Source organism: Planococcus citri, chromosome 2 (assembly GCF_950023065.1).
Source record: "Planococcus citri chromosome 2, ihPlaCitr1.1, whole genome shotgun sequence".
In the NCBI taxonomy this organism is placed as follows: Eukaryota; Metazoa; Arthropoda; class Insecta; order Hemiptera; family Pseudococcidae; genus Planococcus; species Planococcus citri.
The window spans coordinates 59,602,477-59,623,515 of record NC_088678.1 but is presented as its reverse complement, the minus strand read 5'-3'; the positions used below and the strand labels follow the sequence as shown (position 1 = coordinate 59,623,515).

General features: G+C 33.9%; 6 protein-coding genes across 6 annotated transcripts; 2 read left to right on the top strand and 4 right to left on the bottom strand.

Moving 5' to 3' along the window:
* Window positions 1–628: 628 nt before the first annotated feature.
* On the bottom strand, window positions 629–3,010 carry LOC135836837 (GDP-D-glucose phosphorylase 1). The gene is made up of 9 exons (XM_065351886.1): window positions 2,779–3,010; window positions 2,517–2,696; window positions 2,277–2,421; window positions 2,051–2,201; window positions 1,863–1,965; window positions 1,678–1,781; window positions 1,398–1,594; window positions 853–918; window positions 629–762 (listed from the first exon to the last, which is right to left on the bottom strand). Exons 1-9 carry the CDS (start codon window positions 2,869–2,871, stop codon window positions 647–649), a joined length of 1,155 nt encoding a protein of 384 aa, XP_065207958.1. The 5' UTR covers window positions 2,872–3,010; the 3' UTR covers window positions 629–646.
* Window positions 3,011–3,139: 129 nt separating this feature from the next.
* On the bottom strand, window positions 3,140–7,068 carry LOC135836835 (ribonucleoside-diphosphate reductase large subunit-like). Its single transcript, XM_065351883.1, has 13 exons — window positions 6,797–7,068; window positions 6,549–6,637; window positions 6,301–6,478; window positions 6,068–6,228; window positions 5,799–6,001; window positions 5,261–5,728; window positions 4,982–5,183; window positions 4,771–4,920; window positions 4,474–4,695; window positions 4,180–4,392; window positions 4,011–4,106; window positions 3,750–3,938; window positions 3,140–3,683 (listed from the first exon to the last, which is right to left on the bottom strand). The coding sequence occupies exons 1-13, from the start codon at window positions 6,861–6,863 to the stop codon at window positions 3,465–3,467; spliced, it is 2,457 nt and encodes an 818-aa protein (XP_065207955.1). The 5' UTR covers window positions 6,864–7,068; the 3' UTR covers window positions 3,140–3,464.
* Window positions 7,069–7,372: 304 nt separating this feature from the next.
* LOC135836838 (peroxisome assembly protein 10-B-like) lies at window positions 7,373–8,920 on the top strand. Its single transcript, XM_065351887.1, has 4 exons — window positions 7,373–7,658; window positions 7,725–7,882; window positions 7,954–8,196; window positions 8,268–8,920. The coding sequence occupies exons 1-4, from the start codon at window positions 7,544–7,546 to the stop codon at window positions 8,607–8,609; spliced, it is 858 nt and encodes a 285-aa protein (XP_065207959.1). The 5' UTR covers window positions 7,373–7,543; the 3' UTR covers window positions 8,610–8,920.
* LOC135836836 (Bardet-Biedl syndrome 7 protein homolog) lies at window positions 8,654–12,094 on the bottom strand. Its single transcript, XM_065351885.1, has 15 exons — window positions 11,950–12,094; window positions 11,755–11,878; window positions 11,569–11,683; window positions 11,339–11,468; window positions 11,056–11,252; window positions 10,776–10,980; window positions 10,551–10,635; window positions 10,358–10,469; window positions 10,140–10,257; window positions 9,904–10,056; window positions 9,625–9,827; window positions 9,387–9,551; window positions 9,198–9,307; window positions 8,896–9,129; window positions 8,654–8,814 (listed from the first exon to the last, which is right to left on the bottom strand). The coding sequence occupies exons 1-15, from the start codon at window positions 12,043–12,045 to the stop codon at window positions 8,681–8,683; spliced, it is 2,181 nt and encodes a 726-aa protein (XP_065207957.1). The 5' UTR covers window positions 12,046–12,094; the 3' UTR covers window positions 8,654–8,680.
* A 93-nt stretch (window positions 12,095–12,187) lies between these two features.
* LOC135836829 (alpha-1,2-mannosyltransferase ALG9-like) lies at window positions 12,188–15,446 on the bottom strand. Its single transcript, XM_065351876.1, has 12 exons — window positions 15,146–15,446; window positions 14,923–15,070; window positions 14,647–14,852; window positions 14,456–14,569; window positions 14,273–14,383; window positions 14,116–14,203; window positions 13,846–14,040; window positions 13,652–13,768; window positions 13,382–13,580; window positions 12,989–13,121; window positions 12,790–12,919; window positions 12,188–12,708 (listed from the first exon to the last, which is right to left on the bottom strand). Exons 1-12 carry the CDS (start codon window positions 15,235–15,237, stop codon window positions 12,475–12,477), a joined length of 1,767 nt encoding a protein of 588 aa, XP_065207948.1. The 5' UTR covers window positions 15,238–15,446; the 3' UTR covers window positions 12,188–12,474.
* A 144-nt stretch (window positions 15,447–15,590) lies between these two features.
* LOC135836828 (uncharacterized) lies at window positions 15,591–20,641 on the top strand. The gene is made up of 4 exons (XM_065351875.1): window positions 15,591–15,903; window positions 16,196–16,370; window positions 16,513–16,661; window positions 16,905–20,641. The coding sequence occupies exon 4, from the start codon at window positions 17,003–17,005 to the stop codon at window positions 20,249–20,251; it is 3,249 nt and encodes a 1,082-aa protein (XP_065207947.1). The 5' UTR covers window positions 15,591–15,903; window positions 16,196–16,370; window positions 16,513–16,661; window positions 16,905–17,002; the 3' UTR covers window positions 20,252–20,641.
* Window positions 20,642–21,039: the final 398 nt, after the last annotated feature.

Below are 21,039 nucleotides of genomic sequence, written 5' to 3'. Positions count from 1 at the left end.
AACAATGGCATTTTTTTTCTTTTTAGTAAATTCGATTAATCATTTTAAACGAATACGATTAGGTAGGTATTGATTTAAATCTGCATCAATCAATATTACCTACTAATCGACGTTCGTATTATGGGTGGTTATCTGAAATCTTCTCTCATCAACATTCATGCCGGTTACTCTCATAAAATTCGATTTTCTTGGCCTTTGCTACCTACTTCAAAAAATATATGTAAAATTACACCTAATCAATTTTCCAAGTCTTTATCTCAACAAGTAGGATCATGACCAACGACCACTGACAAATTTAGAGGAATTATGATAGGTACTTCAACATTCGAGTGGCTTTTGTCTCAACACGAATTGATAAATTACTCAACCACTTCATAGTACGTCTTCAACTCGTGTTTTCCGAACAGGTTGATGATTCGTAACACAATACGCAACTGGACTAGAGTCGGAATAACGATAACTACATAACTTCACATAATTATTTCGCCTGCATCTAATTATAAATGCAACTTACTTCGCGTTAAATGAGACATATTCGAAGACCGAAATCCAAAGAAGGTATAATAATGACTGCGATACGACTAATTCGACGACACAGAAACCTCCTGAATAAAATGAAAACAATACGCCCGAATTAAAGATTTAATTACATGGTAAGTATCTGTGAAACATGATTCACGACAGCATTAAATTCTTCGCTAGTAAGATCTTCTAATATATTATTAATATCTACCTCGTTCAGAGACTCGTATTGAGATTCGTCTGTAAAAAGAAAACAATATTGTGATGTAATTGTATTATAATATAAGCACACGACAACTGACAAGAAAGAAACATAAAAAACGCACTCACTTTTGATCACTAAATGTCCAAATAATTCGCATGTAGCAACGTTCAAATCTGTGGTGTCTTTGCAACCTGAAAATATGAATTTGAGATGACACATTATTCAGAAAAAAAAAAGTTTCTCTAAACATTACATTATTTTCGAATTTCAATATAAAACTTGGGGAGATCGCGAGAAAATAGTTACTGCCAGACGAATTATTAAATGATGTATAATAAGTTGCCTATTTATATTTTTTGAAGGGGTTGAGACAAACCGACGCGGAGAGAAAACTGCAAAACAGGTAAATGAAAGGATGCACCGATCGACCACGAACGAATTAATGTGAAATAATCTTTTATAAATTTATCAAAATTTTGAAACGATAAAAACGTAGATTTTTTCCTCAAATTTTGACTCGACTTCGCCTGTTACTTTGAGACCAGAACCATATTTTACGATAAAACTGCGAATTTTTCAGAAAGTTGAATGAGTACATACGCGATGATCACAAAAAAAAATTCAACACGTGAATTGAACTATATTGCTATTTTTCAAAAATAATACTCACCATAACTGGGCTTTCGAGGCCAAACAAAAATTCTCAAACAGGTTCTAGTTCTACTATCATGATAATCTGGTAACTCATCATTCAATACATCCAACAGACTGTTTGACAACGTTTTATCGAACGGTATTCCTCGAGTAATATACAAATTATGAGGGATGTTCCTCGTTTGTAGAAACTTCACTAAACGGTAAACATTTCTGCAACAGGTACAATTCGCAAATATCATTCACAAAAATCAATGCTAATGTATGAACATCTATCACTAAGCATTCCAACATACTTCACTATCGGATCGATTTCTTCGGTACATTTAATTTGAAACGCAAATCCTTTGCTGGGAAAATTCGATATTTGGTAGCAAGGATTACATACTTCTTCAACCGGCTACAAAATAAAGAAATCGATCGTTAATTATTGCTCATGAAACGATAAAATTACATAGGATTTCATTCATTGCAAACGTACGGAAATTTCAAGAAACATACACTGCTCCAAATAATATCCATGAAGATGTAAATGATTCACGGTAGCAAACCCTCCTAAGCTATTGAAGCCAAATCTGAAAAATCTGTAAAACAACAATATAATTTTTTCATCAAATATTAAATACATAAAACAGACAGAGACAGAATACCATAGAAAAAAATACGCACGATGTTTTACTCAACAAAATTACTTCAACGGCCAACTTTATAGCTTCTTCGGTAAGTACTTGTGGTAAATTATCCTTCAAGTTGGGTACTAATAAAATATGGCCAAATTCCAAAGGACTTACATTGATCAAAACTGCGTGTTTACCGTGATCTAGACAAAGTATACAAAATTATAAATTATTCGAGATTTTTACTGATTACAAATATTGTAACTGAAAATAGCCACCGTTTGGTCTATTCTTATGCATCAAACTGCATAACTTCTCATCTGGGTTGATTTTATTAAAATTGAAAGTCGAAGGATCGAAAGGCTGATTGATACTTGAAATATCAGAAGGTTTTCTGCGATTGACTCCTCTGTCTGTGTTCAACTGTAGATGAAAATGAAATATTAAAAAATAATCGTACTAGATAAATATTTTGACAGTACTAGTTTTCAGAGTTTTCAGATATCTGTATGACCTACTTGTAAGTAAAATTTGTTTTTTATAAACTTCTCCTTGGTAATATTCAATTTGTATCGAAACAAGTTTTGGTTCAATTTCTCATTCCACTGGGAACGAATGATATCATCGAATTTTGAAAATGTATTCTTACATGGAACGCTGAATATGTAATCTGCCTCGTCGTAAGTGATTACTGTTTCCTAAACAATTATCGATGATTTATTTTAAAAACGATAAAAGCAAAATTAGCCAACAACCAAACAAACTGTTACAGGCACGTACCATGTTCAATGCAGTTACTATGCAACATGTGTTAATTAGCAGATACACGTAAAAATCACAACGTAACCGATCAATCAATACAATGAGATACATTTGTAAAGTGCAAGCACCATAAAATTACACTTAACATCATAGTTTTTCGTTAAACTAACAACAAACTTCATATTTCAAATTTCTTCATTACGTTATCATCGCCGCAGTATTCTTATCAACCGGCAATCGTGTTTTGGCAATTTCTAAAACAAATTTATGGCGCATGCGCAAGAATAGATTTTTAGTTTTCGAATTTTGAACAAGACTAGACACGAACACCGGAACTACGATTGAAATTTGTACACAATTTTCCAAGAAATAAAAACAATTATGTAGTTTAATTAGGTAATGATTTAATGCAACACAAAATGCACAAATGAACAAAAAAAAAATGCAAACCACAGGCGAATCATCTTATACAAAATAAATATCAAATAACATTCCATCACCATCAACGATGATTTCCGCAATTTTTCATCGTGATTATTTTAATCACTGAAAAATCATTCAATTAATTGATTTTTCTGCGGTTTTAAAAAAATGAAAATGTTAAAATACCACGGACATGAAAAAAAAACACAGTGAAAAACAAAAAAATACAAATAAGTGGGTAATACGAATAAATTATAAAATAAAATTGACTGAATTTTTGTTCAAGATCCGCAGGATAAGCAATCTTCTTTATTCTTCAACGAGCATATCATTTTATTGGCGAATTCATCGCTTAATTCATCTTCATCGACTTGGCCATTTCCTTTATCTTGAACTGTACTAGTTTGAGATGATTTAGTAGCTTTCTTCTTATCAACCGTGAATTTTATAGCATCGGCGGCTGGTTTCGTTCTCAAATAATACATGCCGGTTTTCAGACCCTTGAATACAGATTGCTGAATAATAAAACAAAACTTACGTTAAAGCGAGAAAAGAATGAAATTTACCAATTTCCATCCATAGAAATGCATCGATGAAAGAGTCGCGTAAGTTGGATCAGCTATATGGATATTTAGACTTTGAGATTGATCGATAAACGCTCCTCTATCGGCAGCCATTTTCAGAATAGTCTTCTGTTTGATTTCCCATACTGTTTTGTAGAGATCTTTCAAGTCTTGAGGTATTCTTTCGATATCCTTAACATGAACAAAACCTCTATTTACATTCTCTTCTAGATTAAAAACTGGCCATTATAACTCGAAACTTACCTGAATTGATCCGCTCCTCATTAGTAATTCGTTCTTCATATCTTCATCCCATAATCCTTGATCAACTAAGTCTTTCAATAAGTGATGATTCACAACCTAAATTAAAACCAATGTGTCATCACGTCTGATATCCTCGTTTTTGAAATTAAAATACTCATTGAAAAAATACCTGGAATTCGCCGCTTAGTACACGTCGAAGGTACATATTCGAAGTATAGGGTTCAAAACTTTCATTATTTCCTAAAATCTGAGCAGTAGATGCCGTCGGCATTGGAGCCAATAAGAGCGAATTTCGTACACCGAACTTGGCAATGTTTTCTTTTAATACGGACCAGTTCCACAACGACGTTGGTTTCACGTTCCACATATCGTATTGTAAAATCTAAACGAATATCGTAGGTGTAAATAAACAAAGAACAGAAATGATGAGTGAGCATTCGTATGTTAGAATACTTCAACTCACCCCTTTGCTGACTGGTGATCCTTTGTAGGTTTCATAAGGTCCGAATTTTTGGGCAAGTTCGCAACTGGCTTCTAAAGCACCATAGTAAATGGTTTCAAAAATCTGTACATTGAGTAACTGAGATTTTTCGCTTTCGAAAGGAAGTCTCATCTGAATAAATAGGTCGGCTAATCCTTGAATACCTATTCCAATCGGTCTATGTCTGAGATTCGATTTTTCAGCCTTTGAAAAAGAGCATTATCAATAATTTACTGCGACGAATCTGGGCTTCAAAAATGCGACAAAATTGTCACATACTTGAGGTAATGGATAATAGGTAACTTCGATGACTTTATTTAGATTCTTGGTGACGGTTTTCGTGATTTCTTTTAGTTGTTCGAAATCGTAAGTCAAGTCTGGTTTGAGAAACATGTTGACAGCTATCGAAGCTAAATTACAAACCGCTACCTGAAAAATAACATTGGTTAACAGTCAAGTAAATTGACTAGAGAATTAAATGAAATCGTACTTCGTCGGGTGCGGAATATTCTACAATTTCGGTACATAAATTGCTACTTTTGATCGTCCCAAGATTCTGTTGATTTGATTTACGATTACAGGCGTCTTTATACAACATGTAAGGCGTTCCTGTTTCTATTTGAGAATCTAGTATAGCAAACCACAAGGTTCTGGCATCAACTTGACGAGAGAAGCGTTTCTCATCTTCATACCTATAAATACACCATTATCGTTGAATTGTTCACAAAAACGAAACACGCACGTTATAATAAAGAAACACCAAACTCACTTTCGATACAGCTTATCGAATTTCTCACCCCAACAATCGAACAATCCAGGACATTCGCTAGGGCACATAAGACTCCATTTCTCGTTATTTTCAACCCTTCGCATAAACTCATCGGGAATCCATAACGCGTAAAATAAATCCCTAGCACGAGACTCTTCTTTACCAGAATTTTTTCTCAATTCTAAGAAATCGAAAATATCCGCATGCCAAGGTTCCAAGTAGATGGCAAAAGCACCGGGTCTTTTGTTTCCTCCTTGATCGACGTATCTGGCGGTGTTATTGTACACACGTAACATAGGTACGAGACCATTAGACACACCGTTTGTCCCAGCGATGTAGCTATTGGTAGCTCTAATACAATGTATGTGTAATCCAACTCCACCTGCTGATTTAGATATTAGAGCACAATTCGTCAACGTGTGAAATATACCTTCGATACTGTCGTCTTCCATGGCGACGAGGAAACAACTAATAAACGGATATCGATAAATTTACAATTTTAAACCAGTGATTTACTTTCAGTATAACTAATACCTACCTAGATAGTTGAGCTCGAGGAGTTCCCGCATTAAATAAAGTAGGGGAAGCATGCGTGAAATATTTTAAAGACATCAAATTATAAGTTTCAATCGCTGAGTCGATATCTTCGCCATGAATACCGACAGAGACTCTCATCAACATGTGTTGCGGTCGTTCGACAACACGATCTTTGATTTTTAATAAATAGGATTTCTCCAAGGTCTGAAAGAATATTCATTATTAATAAGAAAATTAAATTAATAATGATAAAATGACTTGTCGCATTACTTTAAATCCAAAATAGCTGTAGTTGTAATCACGATCGTATTTAATAGCCGAATTGAGTTTATCACCGTGTTTCATAATGATATCGTAATGCTTATCTGATATCATCGGAGTTCTAATACCGGTTTTCTCAGCAACCATGTTATACAGATCATTAACAACATCTAAGCAGAAATTTTCGTTAGGGTCATATTTTACAATGCTAACTTTACATTTTTTTAAAAATAAATTAATACCGGTGAATTTTTCCTTCGTTTCTTTATGTAAATTAGAGACAGCAATTCGAGCAGCCAATATCGCATAATCAGGATGGACTGTGGTCATAGATGCAGCGATTTCAGCGGCTAAATTATCCAGTTCAACTGTAGTAACTCCAGGAAATAATCCACTGATTACTTTTTTGGTAATTTCAACCTAAATTTAAAACAGTTTGGTAAAGATTTCAACACAACTGAAATCAAATCAACTTGAACATCAAAATTACCGGATCTACGAATTCCAAATTCAAGCCATAGCATAACGTTTCGATGCGGGATGTTATCTTGTCGAAATGTATGTCTTCTTTTCGGCCTCCTAAATGGTGACAGATTAAAATCGTGTTATTTCAAACTCAAAATCAAATCAACTTTCATCAAAATAGATTATGATTTTTAGATTACCTCTCAATACAACAAATATCGGATAAAACATATCGTAGTTATTAAATGAACACAATACAATTAGTATTCTTACCTCTTTTCAGCACGAACTGTTTTCCCAACGATTTCATCGGAGATTTCTGCTTCTGCATTTCACTCATGGTGCTAATTAGATGCGGCCTATTGGAAAGATAAATTAATGAACTGTGAAATAACTAATTTAAATTGAAATGCGGATAATTTTTCTTCACGTGTACAAGTCACGTTTTCGAAGACATCAATTTTATACTATGCAGAACTGTGAACTGAACATTTGTCCGCAAATTCGAAACTCTAATTATAAATCTCGCTGAAAAAGGCGCATTCGGTACTCTTTGTATTTTATTGATAATTCTGATAAGAGTTTATCGAGCACTGTTACCAAGTTCACAAATTTAGAGTAACCTGAACATATGAAGCTTTTGATTTTTTCACTCGTTCGCCGTTGAACTTTTTCAAAATTCAATTGACGTTTTTTGAAATTTATTATGATTGCTTTTAAAATTTGCCTACGCTCAATATATAAAATTCAAAAACAAACTGAAAAGTGAAAACTGAAAACTTTGAAAAACTGTAACAATCATTTCGCTAAAGAATGGCAACATTGATGTAAACAAATGAGATTGATAAGGAATATCAATTTTTTCGAAATTTGATATTTTTTCGTTATGGTTCATAGCATTTTTGTTTCGTATAAAATGTTACACCTCTGAAACAATTGAAAATATGCTGAAAGGAAATTCTTGAATCCAAACCTTTAAATTAACATGCTATTTCTTCACATTTATCGTCACACATCATCATGTCAGTGTTTGTTGCAGCTGGTCCTGCAGAAATCTTACGAGCAGTTCAAAAAGACAGAATACTTTTAGACTTAGTTGAAAAGCAAGTCGCAGAATTAGTCCTTAAAATTGGTGGTAAGTTTGTTTAACTTACATCGAACATTATTTAAATTTTTCATACTATTATTTTGTGTTTCTCAGGTACTGCCGTTTGGCTCCGATACAGACAAATCGTTCAAGTATGTTCCAGATTTCTATACTACTCGTTCACTACGTTATCTGGTTTTCAGACGTTGGGAGAAGAATATACGAATATCGTGGAAGTGGATGTTACATTGAAACGCATCCCTACGTTTTTGGTATGTCAAAAGTGCGTACCATTCACTAAAACTGAGTAGATTATCAGTGGTGAATTTTTCTTTCCTTACAGCAAAGATTATTGGTAGCTATTGCTGAATCAGCTGGGTTTACATTTCTCGAAACTATTTTGAATAAGTTGCATCGTAAAGTGAGCGAAAATTGTCATATGCAAGATGATTTCAAGCGCAAGATGCTTACATGTATTGATGTAACCAAATCCATGTTACCATTTTTAATTCATTTCCATCATGCCATTTTCTATTGGAACGGAACTTATTACGATATGGTTAAAAGAATCATCGGAATACGATACGTACGTATAATGAATATATCAACGAATCATGACCCTTGAAATTCATTTTCATAAAATTATTCTAATTTCAGATTCGCTCCAAACCGTGGCTGTCCAAAGACAGTAAGTTATACGGATTCAAAATATTATCGGCGATTACATTGTTACACTTATCAATATCGGGAACGCATTTCGTTCATAATTGGATCACAAAACATTCCGTAAATGAAACACCTACTTATACAGTTTCAAGTAAAAGCTCATCTAATTGTCCCTTGTGTTTGGAATCTCGAACGAATACAAGTTGTACTCCATGCGGTCATCTGTATTGTTGGTATTGTATTTTAAACTGGTTACAAACCAATAACCAATGTCCTATTTGTCGAGATATCATCGAACCGAATAGAATTGTACCATTATTAAATTATTATTAGACTGTGATATGTATTTTTAGGTGTTGGTCAATTTTTAAAATCCATTATAAATGTATAAGTTTATTATTAAGTTATAATGAAAAATAGGAACATATTTCTTGGTAACTGTACTTATTTTTCAATGTGTTGTTGAACGCTGCTAATTTGGGTTTTATGTTTATCCCTTTAAATTTATGCCAATCCAAAAATAGATTTAATACTGCGCCTGAAAACATAAGTAACAATATTTAACTTTTTAAATTACCCAAGCTTTTTAATGACACCTAGATATTGGGAGAATATTTACTTTGAAGTCTTTCGAGGTAAAATGGTCGTTGTTTCAATTGAGCCTGAATGTCTTTCTCTTTTTCTAAAATATCTTTGTATTCTGGAATCAAATTATTCTGCAATGGCTCTGTTTGAGCAGCGTCTATATCTTTTAAAGCATCCAAGAGCATCGTTTGTTGGTGTAATTTATAATATTTTTCTAATTTTATATTCAAAGATTGAAGAGTTGTGATTATACTTTGCTCATTTGTAGCTGAAAAAAGACCACAGAGTAGAAAAATGATTTTTTTCGGAAATTAATTATAGAACTGAAACGCTTACTGGACGAAATATCCAATTTGATTTTCTTCTTCGTGGCTTCTTTCGATAAAATGTCTCTCAGAATGGAAATGGTGGAAATATTATCGGATTTGAATTCGGCTTCTCCTCGTCTAAAATTCGTATCATAAATTTTCGTCTACTAATTTTTATAAAGCTTCATTTTTTTTTTTTTTTTATGTGTTAACTTACGAATAAACACATTCTAAAACCGTGTCAACCAAAGCTGACTTGAAAGTGTACGTAATTTTTTCTTCATCTGGTGGTTTTTCAGGCAATTCTGGTAAACACTGTGTGACCCATGTATGCATTTCTGCTACGCTAAATGTGCCTTTCAACTGCAGTGAATTATAAAATCTAAAAAAATGATCAAATGTATTTTTAGAAATGAGTAACGAGAAAAAAAAGATACAAAATACAACATACGTACCTTTCAGTCTCAGTCGTATGCACTCTGCAATGCAAAGCTAAAGGTTTAATAGGAAATTTCCTGACTTGGCAGCATTTCGGTTGTGTTAGCGGAGTAACGTATGCTTGTAAAGTGCCCTTTTGGCCTTCGTCGACGTAAAATTTCAATTCCAAACGTACGGTGTTTAATTGACATCGGTAAGTTGCCAATACGGAATTTCCGCTCTGAAATTATAAATATCATTATCAAGCATTGGAAACAATTAGGGGAATGTTTTTAAATTCAAATTGGAGTACCTACTTCAGGATCACATTTACTGTAGCTGACAACTGCTGAATTTTTGTCAACGTCTAAAAGTTTAATAGGAATATCGCATTGGATGAGAATATTATCAATGTTGGTTTCACTTTCCAACATGACGAAATAGGTAGCATCATCTTTTTGCAACATCATCTGAGTAGGAGAAAATCGTAAAATTCAAGTTTGAAGCTAATTCGTAATTTAAAAGAAAAAAAAAATGTTTTCAGTGCACCTACTTTATCATTAATGGTGAGATAAGGTAGTCTGGAAATAGCTGCGGAATCTTCTTGAGTAAATGCCAGATATTTTTCTCGCTCTTTGGTGATTCTCACTTCAAGATCTTCTATTTCAGACCTTACAATAATAATTACACATGGAATATTGTTTTGAAAAACAACTAAGTAGGTGGAATAGAATAATAGCCTGCAAGCAAGTTCAAAAGGTTTCAGCTTACTTGAGTTTGAGGATTTTTTGTTTTTCTTCCCTTGAGAACCCGTAATTTAAATCGTTTGCATCGTTTGTAACCTGTTTTTCTGGTACTTCTGTGGTCAATCCAAATAACCATCCTGGAAAATGAAGATTGTTTTGAATTGTTGTCAAGGATGAAGACAGAGCAGTAATAACATAATAACAATGCAGTTACCTACCTGTGTAAGTTGTCACTATAATTTCTTCAAAATTCACATTACCAACGTAGCCACCTTGTATTGATGTTATACTTTCGTTTCCACTCTGAAATTGGAATAATATTGAATTATAAAATTGAGCTTATGTAGGTATGAAAAATAGGTAGGTAAAATGTCTGAGTGATAAATAAAAGACCAAGCTTAAGTATCCTTCAAGGCTTCAAATAAATAGCTCACAATCCTCACATAACAAAATTTCTCCACTGGAGGTTTGAATTCATTTGTTACTTCATCGTGTTGAATCATTGTGTACACTTCTATGTTGCCATCGTGTCTTCCAATAATGATATCAGGAATACCAGTTTTCATCAAATCAAAGCTAGTCATACAAGTGACTTCAGATTTACGATTTTCATTCTCCAAGATCCATTTAATGATCGTTGAATTCGACCTAATGAACATAGTGAGTAGGTATTGTGTGTTTTACTGCTTCATTTTCAAAGTTTTTTCAACCAAGTTTTCATACCTTGTGATTTGAACGAGATAAATTTGTCCTTCTTGCATTCCTACCAATACATGATCACCTGTACTACCTCCATCTCCGTTCATTAAATGCAAAGCTGTAGGACTATTTGGCAGGGCTAAAGATTGAGTCACAACAGATCCATCTAGTACTCTCAGAATTTGATCGGCGCAGGCTAGCACAGCTGTTAACCGTCTCACCTGTTTATTGACAGGTCAAAGATACAGTGAACTTCAAGTGACTACTAAAAATTAAACGGTTAGTGTTTGGAAAAGTGGATACCTACCTTTGCCACGTTCAACGTAATAATGTCGTTGATGATGTCACTGCATGTGTAAGAATCCACCAATTTGCAGTCGTGATAATGATGATAATTATGAACTCCTGAAACGATTAAATCATTTCCACAAACGTACCTGTGATATGAACAGATTGTTTCAATATTTTTTAAGGTGATCGTTGAATTTGTCAAGAGTATAGTTTTTCCAATTTGGGAGAAATTATTTGGCAACTTACATGCATTTGATATTTTCCAATAGCTGAGTTTCAAAATTTAGAAATATTTTCCCTTTTTTAGTAAATCCACGAACAATATTATCCGAAGAAACAAATATTTTATCTTGAGTCGTTCCTGTAATATTTTCCCAATGAATTTCACACTCGACGATCAGTTCCAATTTTAATATTAATTAGTCGACAAACCCATTGATCCTCCCAAGACGATATTCGATACAGGAGCACTTGGCAAGCTTTTGAAAGTGATTTGTATTTCTCCTTTTTTGACGAAAAATATCTGAGTGATACCTTCCTGATCCCCAACTACAACCTGCATCATCATGACCAAGATAAGGAAAACATTCATTCGTCAAATTTGAACACCGGATCAATGTAACTTACTTTTTGAGTGAATTTTGTCCCAGTTGATGGTAACAGTTTCATGCATTTTTTCGAAGTTAATCCCAAAATCGTGTAATCAACTCTATGCAGCTCCATTTTTAAACACCTTGATAACTGTTCACTCGCGTATAAAGATTACACTCAAGCTAACCGGCGGCGATTCATATGTAAACATAGGACGTCACCATAGTAACCAAACCATTGAAGAAGTTCACCCCGCCGAAAAAACATACACCAGTTTAAACAACCAAAAAATGAAGCGCTTTATTTCCACAAAGTAATTAAAATTACAGCACATAAAAATTATCATATTACATTTAAATTAACACAAATATACGAATAAAAATTTCAAGCGATTTGATTCAAAACACATATAAAATTATACTATTAAAGTATTTAAAATGAAAAAAAAAAGAACACGCGTAAAAATTATACAAAAAGAAATGCACTCGGACAAGATACTAAATCTACAGGCGAACTAGATCCATCAATGACTATGTCTCAATTGGTAACTTAAAATACAACTCAAGGATGATCAGTCTGATTACGTCTGAGTAAATGATAATCTAAGAATTTGCTCTTCGATTCCCATATAATCGGAATGTAAAATGATCTCGCATACAAAGGTGTTCTGGATGCATCGAGGAAACGTACCGAATAAACAGATGTCCAGTTTCGATGACGAGAATAAATAGGTTCCAAAGGTGTAGGAGATACGGAGTCGAGATCAATCAGGAAATCGCATGTTTCTATTTTTACCTGAAATCGTAATCGTATCATTTTACAAGATGTCTGCCGAAGTGCCGAAAAATAATGGAAATCTAGAGTGAATATACTCACGTATCGAGAAACTTCTTCCTTATTTAAATCATTCATATCGTTTCTGACAATTTTCGTGGCTTCTTTTTCGGGTAAATAATGAGCTGGCAGTTGACCTCTGAAATCTGACTTGATGAAATTTACTGTCCAACTGTGTGGAAAAAACAGATGAGAAATCTTGGAACAATAATGATTTTCACGCAAGATAACGAATAATTACCCATCTGGCAGGAAATAAGATGTAGGAAACCGATGCCATTCTTTACCAATGCACAAATTCACTTCACTCTTACTGGTCATATTCACATTGACAGTTTTCAATCGACCAAATACATCCATAGGGGCGTGATAACCTACAACAATTGCACAGTTAATGAAATTCCTCATGTTGCCGACCATGAGATCTAGATTTGACCAAGGAGTGAAAAGAAAATCAGAAAAATTAATAACTCAATAGGATCTTTTTTTTTGTTTTTTAGTAGCCAAAAATCAGGTCGGTATTTTTACCAATTTTGCAGAAATATCAGAACACATTTTCATTTTTTTTTTTTCAACAGCCAATCTGTAAACAGAACATCCAAAATAAAACATCTCGTCGAAGGAGACAACTTACTTTTATACAACAAAAACATCCTAGATACTCCCAAAATCACGAAACAGAATAACACAATAATCGAGATCTTCAAAGTACATTTCGTGTAATGGAATCCTTTTCTAATGAAATACCGGAACCATAAAACTTGGACTGCATCTATACCAACAGCACTGCACAGCGCTATCAAAGGATACACCGGAAACAAAAATCTTTCTTCCTGAAAGTAAAGTTACTAAGATGAGAAACGTTCAAACACAAAATTAAAATTCAAAGTAGACAACTACTCACTTTATGAGGCTGAGTGAAAAATACGACGAACCACAAATACAATGAGCCCAAAGACAAAATGTAAGGTAGACAATCCGGATTACGGGGCTTAGATGGAATGGCTATTTTTATCCACATCTAATTAACATTTCATTTAATGAATAACAAACAAAGACAACATCAACGTCATTAATCGATGAGAAAGTACAACAAACCAATAAAAGAGGTGTCAAAAGGGCAAGTAAGAATGATAAGTTGAAATTCAAGACTCCATTCAAGATGTAGAAGTGCCAGGGGGAACTTCCATACAAATTTGGTCCGTGCGGCGTAAAAATATTATACTTGACGATATTCCAGGGTGCCAAAGTCAACTTCCCATAATATATAGAATCTATTTGGAATAAAGGAACCTGGAATGAAAATACGTATATTAGAAAAGAACACGTCGGCTTCAAAACTAATCAATTCGGTGGACTAAAAATTACCAAAATAATAATCGCTGACAAGATACACCATTTCAAAAATTCACGCCATCTTTTTCGCATGAAGACCATTTCAAAAGCGATAGGAATTCTGGAAAAAAAAATACTCTTACTATCGCATACCTCGAATCGTAATTCATTCTACGTTCAGTATATTTACCCAATTAGACCTGCAAACGGCCAACTTAATAATGAAGAAAGAGCAACGAAAAATATGGCAGAAGGATATTTTCTATAGAACCAAGCAGTCATTGATAACAAAGTCATATACCTGGAATAAATGGAAGGGTAATTATTGCGAAATCAATAACGAATTATTCTACTTGAAAATTGGTTCACTTACATAGAGAAACTAGAAGGGAGGAAAGCTGAACCAGCGATGAACATACCAGGGCTGAAGATCAAAATCACCAACATAATTCGTCCAACATTGACACCGAACTCACGACAGACGCTTCTGAAAATATAAAAAAAAATATTAACAAACTCATCTTATCAAATTTTTTCATCGATTTAGGTACACGAATATTTTACTTGTAAAAAAAGACTTCACAACCGGTACAAAAGACTGCCAAACAACATCGCGTAAGATAGAATAAAAATAATCGACTAGGATGGAATAACTGATAATAAATCCACGCAGGAACATTATGTATTAAAATATACAAATAAGATCGTAGAGCAAACTGCGGCGAATATTCCCATGGCTGGAAACCTTTACCAAATAGCAGATAGTGACTCTGTAAAATGAATTGGACCGATATAGCGGACAAAGATGATATGATATGAATTACATTGTGAAATATTTACCGGATCCCAATAATTATAAGTTTCATCGCAATCTGTAATGTGCAGCCAAAGAGCTGAAACTATTCTGACGCAGAATATCACTTGGAAAGCGATACTCGGAGAAGGGTAGAATATAGGTTCTTCTTTGACGGGACTGCCATAATCTGTTCTGTACGATGGTAATACATGAATGTAATGACTGCAGATATGATGTATTTTATAGTAATATGTAAGGAATACTTACTTTAAACGAAAACTTTCAGTTCGTTTCACATTTCGTTTCATAGTTGTGTTCATTTTGTTGGCTACTTTTCGTTGCCGATTATGTTGAGGCATTTTAACAACAAATACATAAGTTATGGAAACCGTTCACCGAGTGTACAAAGTTTATATTGTCACTTGTATAGTTCATTTTAAGTATTTCAAGCTTGAGTTTATACTTCACTTTTTTAATTCATTACATTTGAAGAAATAAATGTTCATTTATGATGCACGTATTCACACACAACCGCTACGCCTTCCAAAACAAAAACACAATTTGAATCAGCTGATCAGGAAACTTCGGAAACGTAGTGCAACGTTGCCATCGTTGCCAATTTTATTTTCTGATGATGCTCGAATTCGATTGGTCGATAAGCAGACCTTATTTTGTCTAATTTTGTCAGCTCACAGGTAAATGGGGTGACATTTGAAAACATGTGATAACAAAATTGAAAATAGTGATAACGATTTTTAAATTTTGAATTTTGAAAAAGAATCTCGAGTCGAAAAGTTTATGATTAAATCGTACAGTCGGTACACTACAAGGTACAGTACGTACTTTTAAACTTCAGTCCAATTTTATATTTGACTGAATGAACATTACATGAAATAATACTCGTGCTCGTTGATTCGGTTCGGTTGAAAATTCGTCAAGGTTGTTCATTCCGGTTCCGGTATACTTGTAGAACCAATTTTCACGTTAATCCTATCACAGAGGTATTAATTCCTGGCGAATAATTCGTAAGTACAACAAAAAACATTATAAGATCAGATTTACACTAACGTTTATTTTATTCTCAGCAAAAGTTTTCAATTATCGATATGATGAAATAATTTTTATATGCGGTCAGTATAACCTCGCCAATGACAATAAACTCAATTTGAGGTCGATGATTTGAAATTCTTTTGTATTTGAAACATCAGATATTTTCGATTTATCATTGTACCTACTATGATTTAATTTTTTTTTAAGATTCACATATTTATTGTGAGTTATACTTATCTAATGTTGGTATTAATTTTCTGTTGACAGATATTGAAAGCTGTACCTACAAGCCTAATGCAGCTTTGAAGTGAAACTTGCGAAACTTGGTTGGATTCAATGATCTTACATTTTACTCGATGAGTGGAGTTTTTTTCTTCCAAACAAGGTGAAACTGCAATAATTTGCATCTTAGCAACTGAAAGGAATATTCGAAATAACGTTTGTGAGTTCATTTTTGTATTTGAGTATTCTCTTACTAGTCCATTCTTATTATTGTCATTTGTTGTATGGTATTCGGTTTGAAATATGTATTTATTCGTAGTTACGTTATTGCTCAAAATGATGATGATTTGTGATATTTTCAGTGTAAAACGCAGAAGTTGAAATTATATGAGTTTTCTGAATGATAAATTTCTTTCTTTGGATTCCGTTACAATTTCGTATGTCATGTTTTCAAGAATGGCTTTAAACAGTTCGATGAAGATACTATTTCGGATGTAAATCGCTCATTAAAGTAAGAAATTATGTTTAAAATTACGAAAATATTATTTTTCAAAATTTGTGATGGATTAGTTTGATATGATTCCAACAAATTATCAATTATTTTGATCGAGTAATACCAAAAATTTGTAAAAATTTCATCCTTATGTTGAATCATTGAATTTTTCAAAAGAAGTCGGCCGTTTTTCTGATTTTTTTTTCTTTTTCTTAAATTTAATACGAATTACAATAAAATATCTATACCTATCTGTTTCAGGAATAATTTCACACAGCTGGTTTCTCAAAGTTCTGATCGTCGAGCAGTGCTTCGTAGGATTTTTTCGTTGAAAGTAGCTGCATCATTTGAGTTTCAAGATGTTCTCTATTTTACGAGACCGTTCTCATCTCTCGAAGACATTATATTTAATCTGTAGCGGTAGAGTACTGCCCAGTTCACAAAGTTACATTGATTCTTCCAAAAGTGGCAGCTCGCGAAATCATTGTAATTCTTCAAAGCAAGTGCTTCATACTCATAATCATAATGCTATTTTAAAACCAGTATCTTTCAGTTTTCCTAACCACCCCCATTTTTTTCAAAAATCGCGACACAATCACACAAATAGCGAAATGAAGCTATTCTCTACTTATCAAAACCACTCCGATTTTTCAAAAAAGTTGTCTTCCACGAGCAAAGATAAGATGGATCAGATAAACACTCTCGTTGAAGAATGGACAAAGCGTTACGATTCTTTGGGCAAGCCTGATGCCAATGTTGTCTGCGGTACTTTGAATACTCTATCAAGACTTCGTGTTTTTGATAAGAAATGGAATAACAAAGATCGAGAAAACTTCAAAGAACTGATCGTTAAATTAGTAGTAGCAGCGAATCAATTATTTGACACGAATCGCCAATCTGTTTATAAATTAAAACCGTGGCAAATCGCGCATACCTTGAACGCGCTATCTGGTTGGAATATATTTAGAAAAGATATCTGGAACGTTACTGTTCAACTGAATGGTAAAGAAGTAACCGAAGTCCAGCAGTTCAAATCTTTCATCGTTAAACTAATCCATCAAGGAAACAATTTACTAGACCCTAGAAACAGAAAAGTCGATCAGTTTGATTTTCATGCTGTAGCCAACAGCTTGAATGCTTTGTCCAAATGGCAAAAGAACGAGTTGGAAGGAGCAAGCGAATTCATTGTTAAATTAATGAAACAAAGTTGTACGACGGCTAGTGGATTCGCTTCTACGCAGCATAATACGGAAGATGAAAAACATACTTGTATGGGCGTCATAAAAACCTTAAAAGCTATGTCTAAATGGCACAACGAAGAATTACAAGGATCCAGAGACTTTGTCACTCAAGTACTTGTGAAAGGAACTTCACTCGCAAATAAATTCAACTCCATAGAAATCGCCAGCGGCCTAAACGCCTTATCTAAATGGAATATTAATGATTTCCCAGAAGCCAGAGGGTTCATCGTTCTGCTGATCAAACGAGGAAATGCAATTATCGATCAATTTAGCTGTCAAGAAATTTCCAATTGTTTGAACGCTTTGTGTAAATGGAATATCAACGAATTACAAGGCTCCAAAGAGTTCATATCTCAGTTAGTTAAACGCGGAAGTGCTACAGCCAACGGATTCAATGCTCTAGAAGTTTCCAATAGTTTGAACGCTGTATGTAAATGGAATATTGATGAAATACAAGGAACTCGGAAATTTATCGTCGAGTTAGTAAAATGCGGAAATCAAACAGTCGATATGTTTGATTCGCAAAACGTTTCCAATGCTTTAAACGCGTTTTCTAAGTGGAACATCGATGACTTCGAAGGTGCTGGAAAATTCATCAATCGGTTAATTGAACAAGGAAGTTCCACGATCGATGGATTCGATTCTCAAGAAATTGCCAACAGCTTGAACGCTCTTTCGAAATGGAAAATCCAAGAGTTTCGAGGATCGAAAGAATTCATTACAAATTTAGTTCAACGAGGCAGCGCAACAACAGGTGGATTTCAATCACAGCACATAGCCAGCAGCTTGAACGCTCTGTCGAAGTGGAAGATAAACGAGTTGTCTGGAACTAAAGAATTCATCGTTCAGTTATTAAAACAAGGCAGTTCTATCGCTTTTGAATTCAACTCTCGAGAGATTTCTAATTGTTTGAACGCGCTTTCCAAGTGGAGTGTCGACGAATTTCGAGGATCTAAAGATTTCATTATTCAGTTATTAAAAAAAGGTATAAAAAAGAGCAGTGGATCTAAACCTCTGCATATAGCTACGAGTCTGAACGCTCTATCTAAATGGAAAATAAACGAATTACCCGGAGCTAAGGAATTCATAGTCAAGTTGATACAAGAAGGAAGCCTGACAGTAAACAGATTCGATTCTCAGAATATTGCCAACAGTTTGAATGCGTTGTCTAAGTGGAGTATAAACGAATTCGAAGGAAGCAGGGAGTTCATTATGCAGCTCGTGAAACGTGGAAATTCGACAATCGATTCGTTCGACTCTCAATCAACCTGGAATTGTTTAAACGCACTTTCTAAATGGAATATCAACGAGTTCGAAGGTTCCGAAGAATTCATTGTGAAGTTGATTAAACATGGAAGCTTTATAGTTGATGGATTTGATCCTCAAGCTGTTGCTGCTAGTTTAAACGCGTTATGCAAGTTGGAAGTCGATACGTTGAAAGGAGCTAAGAAATTCATTATTCTATTAATAAAGCGAGGACATTCGACAGTCGACAAGTTTACATCTCAAAACATCGCTAGTAGTTTGAATGCCCTATCGAAATGGAATATCGAAGAACTCGAAGGATCAACAGAGTTCATCGTGGAGCTGATAAGATGTGGAAATTTACTCGTCGACAAATTCAATCCTCTACAAATTGCAGTTAGTCTGAATGGTCTGTCAAAATGGAACATCGGCGATTTTCTAGGAGCTATAGAATTCATCGATCTATTAGTTGAACGAGGTTGTTCAACAGTTGACGAATTCCAACCTCAAGACATCAGCACCAGTTTGAATGCGGTATCAAAGTGGAATATTAATGAATTTCGAAAAACTGGCGAATTTATTGTTCGATTAATAAAGCGAGGACATTCAACAGTCGGCAAGTTCAATTCTTTAGACATCGCTAATAGTTTAAATGCCCTGTCGAAATGGAATATAGACGAATTCGAAGGATCAAAAGACTTCATCGTGGAGCTGATAACATGTGGAAATAATTTACTCGTCGACGAATTCAATCCTGTGCAGGTTGCTGCCAGTCTGAATAGTCTGTCAAAATGGATCATCGACGATTCTCAAGGAGCTACCGAGTTTATCGATCTATTAGGTGAACGAGGTTGTTCAACAGTTGACGAATTCCAACCTCAACAAATCGTCAACAGTCTGAATGCATTGTCGAAGTGGAATATAAATGAATTTCAAGGAGCTAGAGAATTTATTGTTCGATTAATAAAGCGAGGGCATTCAACAATCGACAAGTTCAATTCTATAGACATCGATAGTAGTTTAAATGCGCTATCCCAATGGAATATCGATGAATTCGAAGGATCAAAACAGTTCGTTGAGGAGCTGATGAGATGTGAGCGATTTCATCGATCTAAGTATTAGTTGAGCAAAAACAAGGTTGTAAACAGTTGTCGAATTCGAACCTCAAGAAATCACCAACAGTTTGAACTTTGAATGTCTTATCTAAGTCGTAGAATATTAATGAATTTCGAGGAAGTAGAGAATTTATTGTCTGATTAATTAAACGCGGGAGGGTTAAAATTGAAATTTAAAACACATTCTAAATGTAGGTACGAGTATATAAATATGAAGAATTTTTTCTATTCTGTTCGAATTGTTTTAATCGCCTGCGTTTTATTTTCATAGTGTACCTACTTATAAGTATGTCAGAACGTCCTATTTTATAATTTTTAAATGTTCGTTTTGTTATTTTTTTTTATCTGCGTTTACCAGATGTAAATTTTCAATAAATCGATTAAAATTAGAACCATACGTTTTGTTTCAGAGGGAAGAAATTTTTTAGTGTTGAAAATTGCACAGTATCTAATTTATTTCAAGAGAAGATTTACCTCTGTCTTTGAGAATAAATTTTTTGTTTTATGAGAATGAAACGGGTATTATATTACCTTACATGACAATTATTATTTTTGAATCGGGCAAAGTCAGACTGAAGAAGCACGGCGAAATAATAAACAAAACTGACCAGCCAAAATTTCAAGTTCTGAAATGCATTAAAATTTTTTTTCTATTTTTAAAAATCAAAAATCAGGCTAAAAATATAGGAAAAATTCAAAATTGTATCAAATCTAATTGACCTAGAGAGCTGAAATTTAAGATATAGCCCATTTTTGATTCGCCAAATCGATTGGAAACTATTTCAAATAGTTTTG